At 61.8% G+C, this 3,558-nt stretch overlaps 2 protein-coding genes across 3 annotated transcripts in view; both read right to left on the bottom strand.

Annotated features, from left to right (window-relative positions):
* The window catches only part of TMEM240 (transmembrane protein 240), a gene marked incomplete at its 3' end in the record, with an annotated part of 5,644 nt that extends 5,343 nt beyond the window's left edge, over positions 1–301 (bottom strand). Inside the window, exon 1 of the mRNA XM_024760256.1 lies at positions 142–301. Coding sequence (XP_024616024.1) covers positions 142–301 — 160 coding nt within the window. The remainder of the gene's footprint in view (positions 1–141) is intronic.
* Positions 302–767: 466 nt separating this feature from the next.
* Positions 768–3,558, bottom strand: part of SSU72 (SSU72 homolog, RNA polymerase II CTD phosphatase) — a 25,615-nt gene continuing 22,824 nt past the window's right edge. Inside the window, exons 3-5 of one of the 2 annotated variants that reach the window (XM_024760232.1) lie at positions 3,395–3,534; positions 2,615–2,733; positions 768–1,058 (exon numbers count right to left, since the gene is read on the bottom strand). In XM_024760232.1, the coding sequence (XP_024616000.1) occupies positions 993–1,058; positions 2,615–2,733; positions 3,395–3,534 (325 nt within the window). In that variant the 3' untranslated portion in view covers positions 768–992. Of the gene's footprint in view, positions 1,243–2,614; positions 2,734–3,394; positions 3,535–3,558 lie in introns of both variants that reach the window. The other variant, XM_024760231.1, reaches the window with a different exon arrangement.

The raw sequence follows: 3,558 nt of genomic DNA, 5'->3' as shown, positions 1-3,558 counted from the left end.
AGGGCCCGCTCGCCCCCATCTGGCCAGTGCCGGCCCTGGCTGCCTGCCCAGCGCCCCCGGACCACGGGCCGCGTCCCGTCCCGACCCGCCGGGGCGATCCCGGAGAGGCCCCGGGCTTCCTTCCGCTCTCCTCCTCCCCACTTCTCAGCTGGAGGCCCCTCCTCCCCGCCCGCCCGGGGTCGCCGGGTGAGGGGCTGCGGGCAGACTGGTCAGCACCCAGCCTCCTCCGGCAAGAGGCTGCCTTTAGTGGAGGGGCCGCAGGGTCGCTGCCAGGGAGGTCACTCCGGAGCCATGGCCACATGGCACAAGGACGGGGCCCAACAAAGGCTAAAGGATCCCCTACTGCGGGGGCAGGGCCAGCGTCAGCCCCGGCTCTCCTCAGGGGTGCGCCACGAAGCTCAGAGGCCCGCGTCGTAGCCCTGATATGGCTGCCCCATGTTGCTGGGCGCTGGGGAGGGGTCATTGAGCCAGCCCACCATCCACAGGCCGGGGGACAGCACCACCCACAGAGGAGTCCCCGGAACACCTCTGTGCCACGGAGACCAGGAGGGGTCACCAGGCGAGAGCGGTCCCCGCCCAGGGAGCAGGTACCACATCCCTCCAGAGTCCCAGTGGACGGGAGGCCCTCGGGGTGGTGCTAGAGAGCTCAGCTTGACCCACAGGCCCGGACTGCCGTCTGAGGACCCTGACGGGAGGTCCAGGCCAGACAGGGTACTCTGGATGAAGCCAGGACGACCAGCAACATCTACTGATGAGACAATGGCAGGTTCTTTCCCAAAAAGTACAGCCTGTTGCTTTATTCAGGGATTTGTACATTGCGGCCAGTTAGGGGAGACGGGAAAGGGGTGCTCAGTGAGAGGCAGACGGCTGGGGGGAAATGTGCTATCAACCGTTTTTTTCTTTTTTGGTTAAAGAAAAAAAACTATAATCAATATCCCACTCGTAAGTAAAAGTGGGATGGGAAAAACTTGATTGTAATCTGGCATTTATGTTTATCTTCTCATTTCATATGTACAGTTTATTTGGGCACTGCCACCGTCCGTCCATCGGCAGAATACCTAAAGGTAAAAACAAATATCAGGAAGGAAGAAGTATTAACAAAAGGAAGCTCAGCAAGGTGGCTCCAGGCGGGCGGGGCCATCAGTAGAAGCAGACGGTGTGCAGGAAGGTCCTGCCGCTCTTCTCCTCAAACTCCTGCAGCAGCTCGTCAATCTCGTTCTCCATGTCCTCCGTGTGCTGGATCTGGAGCCAGAGGAGAGCCGCCCTGAGCCGCCCGCGCCCAATAGGCAGCCCCACCCCGCCCCGGCCTGGTGCCGCCCGTGCGTGTGCGGGGCGGGGCCGAGGGGAGCCCGACAGGGACGGGACACGGAGCGGCTGCAGCAGGGCGGGTGGCCTCAGATGCCACACATACGCGCACTGCAGACGCTCGCCGCCTGCACTGCCCCCACCCTGAAAATGAGCAGACCCGACCCAGACAGTACCGTCGCGGGCCCGGTCAGCCAGCGAGGAAGCCCAGGGGCCGTCCCGTGCACTGTAGTGGGTCAAGCAGCGCCTGTGGCCCCCACCCGCCAGCTGCCACTAGCGTCTCTCCCGGCTGTGAGGCCCACCGTGTGTGCGGTTAGATGTCCCCTGGTGGAGAACCACCGCCCTGGAAGGAGGCGGCCCTGCCAGGGGACAGCCCCAGGGTGGTCCGGGGCCAGCTCCTCAGCCCGCCTGTCCTGGCAGGGGCTGGCCTGCGGCCGAGGCCCCTCGCTGCCCCCAGTCTCGGCCTGTGAGCAGTGCCTCTCCTCTGCAAGCTCTCGCCAGCCCGACCCAAGTGGCTGTCACGTGTGCTATTTCTGGGACGTGTCAGCCCCTTCAGCCCTGTCTTTTGCATGATGGCCAGACCATGGGAACAACTGCTGGAGCTTCAGCAGCCACCCTGGACCATGAGACACCTTGGGAACAGAAGCTGTGCTGGGCAAAGCAACAAGAGAGCAGGGGCCTGGGCCCCTCACACAGCAAACCCGTCCAGGCCTGCCTGTCTCCAGACTTCTTGGTTAAGCCTCGTTTTCTTCATTTTTCTATCACTCACAGTTAGTTGGCCTAAATGCAGAAGCCACAGGCCAAAGATATGACCAGACATGTGAGTTGGGTCGGTCCTTTTGTCACATCTAAGAGGAAATGTTTGGCTCTGAGCACAGCTGCACAGTGGCTGCAAAAGCTCTTGGGGTTTCCTGTACAAGGGAAGATGCCCAGGGCCACTTGGGGAGGGCTGGATGTCTGGAATGAGAAGTGCGGGGGCAGAAGAGGACCAGAGCCCTTTGACGCCATCTCTGGGGGCTCCCGGGCTCCTCTAGCTGTTTGGGGTCTTGGCAGGGGGCCTAAGTCCTGGGAGCCATCTCCACAGAAGCCAGACCCCGGCAGGTCACTCACCCCTGCAATCAACCTAAAACGCTCAAAGGTGGATTCTTTAGCCAGAGCTGACTCGGTGACTCTCACCTGTGGGCACCTCTGCATTTATGGGTTTTAACGTTTGGCAATAAGTGGACCGTGAACCGAGCGGTGTGCTCGTCACATTCATGCTGAAGCCCTTGTGTGCACGACGCAGGCCCGCCCAGGGCCCGATACTCACGCACTGGCAGAGCTCACAGATGAGGAACGCCCCCAGGGTGGCCTCCTCGTGGTTGTCCTGGATGTCCACGTTGATCACATGCACAGGCTGGCACGTCTCCTGCTCCCTAGAATTCAGATCTGACCGTGACAAGAGGACGGAAGTCAGAGGCCTCAGAACAGAGCGCAGGAGGCTGTGTGCTGCCCAGCCTTCCTTCGGGGATGCAGTTAGGGACCAACATCAGAGCATACGACCAGGCCGAGCACTCCCCCCCCCCCACCTCTCGCCAACCCCGGGAGGAGCCTCATGCCAAATACGGCTGGGACCGCAGGAAAGCTCGCGCTCATGAAGTGGACCCCAGGCCACCTGGTCACACCCGCCAACTCCAGCCTGTCCCGCGGGACAGCAGCTGACAGCACCCTCACTTACAAAGCACCAGGCCCCGGTCCCTCTGCACCACACGTGCTCTTGCTGTGCCACAAAGACCCTGAACCTGCACTGTGCTGTTGGCTGGCACAGGTGGTTTTGCCCTGGTGAACACGGTCAGCCCCAAGGCCACCATCTCCTGCCCCCACCTCCTCCCAGGGCCCACACAGGTCAGGGGCCCTCTGTCCACCTCTCTGTGGCCTTGCCCCATTTCCCCCGCCTGTCGGAGCCCACAGACACACCGGGAACCCTTCTCCAGCCCTGGGCCAGGAACAGACACCACGCACAGGATGGCCCGGCTGCCTCAGAGGCGCTGGACGCACAGCAGGACAGAGGGCACGGCACAGGGCCTGGCGCTGCAGCTGTTGCGCTTACCTTCCACCACCTGGTCGTACACCCGCTCTTCACAGGTGAGGATCAGATCAAACAGATCTTTGCAGTTCTGGAACCTTTCTGGCCGGGGCTTGATCCTCTTATTTCTGTCCAGCATGTGTAAAATGCCATTCTGCGTGTAGCTGAGTGCCCGAGTTAAGGAACTC

This window comes from Neophocaena asiaeorientalis, unplaced genomic scaffold (assembly GCF_003031525.2).
Source record: "Neophocaena asiaeorientalis asiaeorientalis breed wild unplaced genomic scaffold, Neophocaena_asiaeorientalis_V1.1 scaffold489, whole genome shotgun sequence".
NCBI lineage: Eukaryota > Metazoa > Chordata > Mammalia > Artiodactyla > Phocoenidae > Neophocaena > Neophocaena asiaeorientalis.
This window is presented reverse-complemented; position numbering and strand designations above follow the sequence as displayed.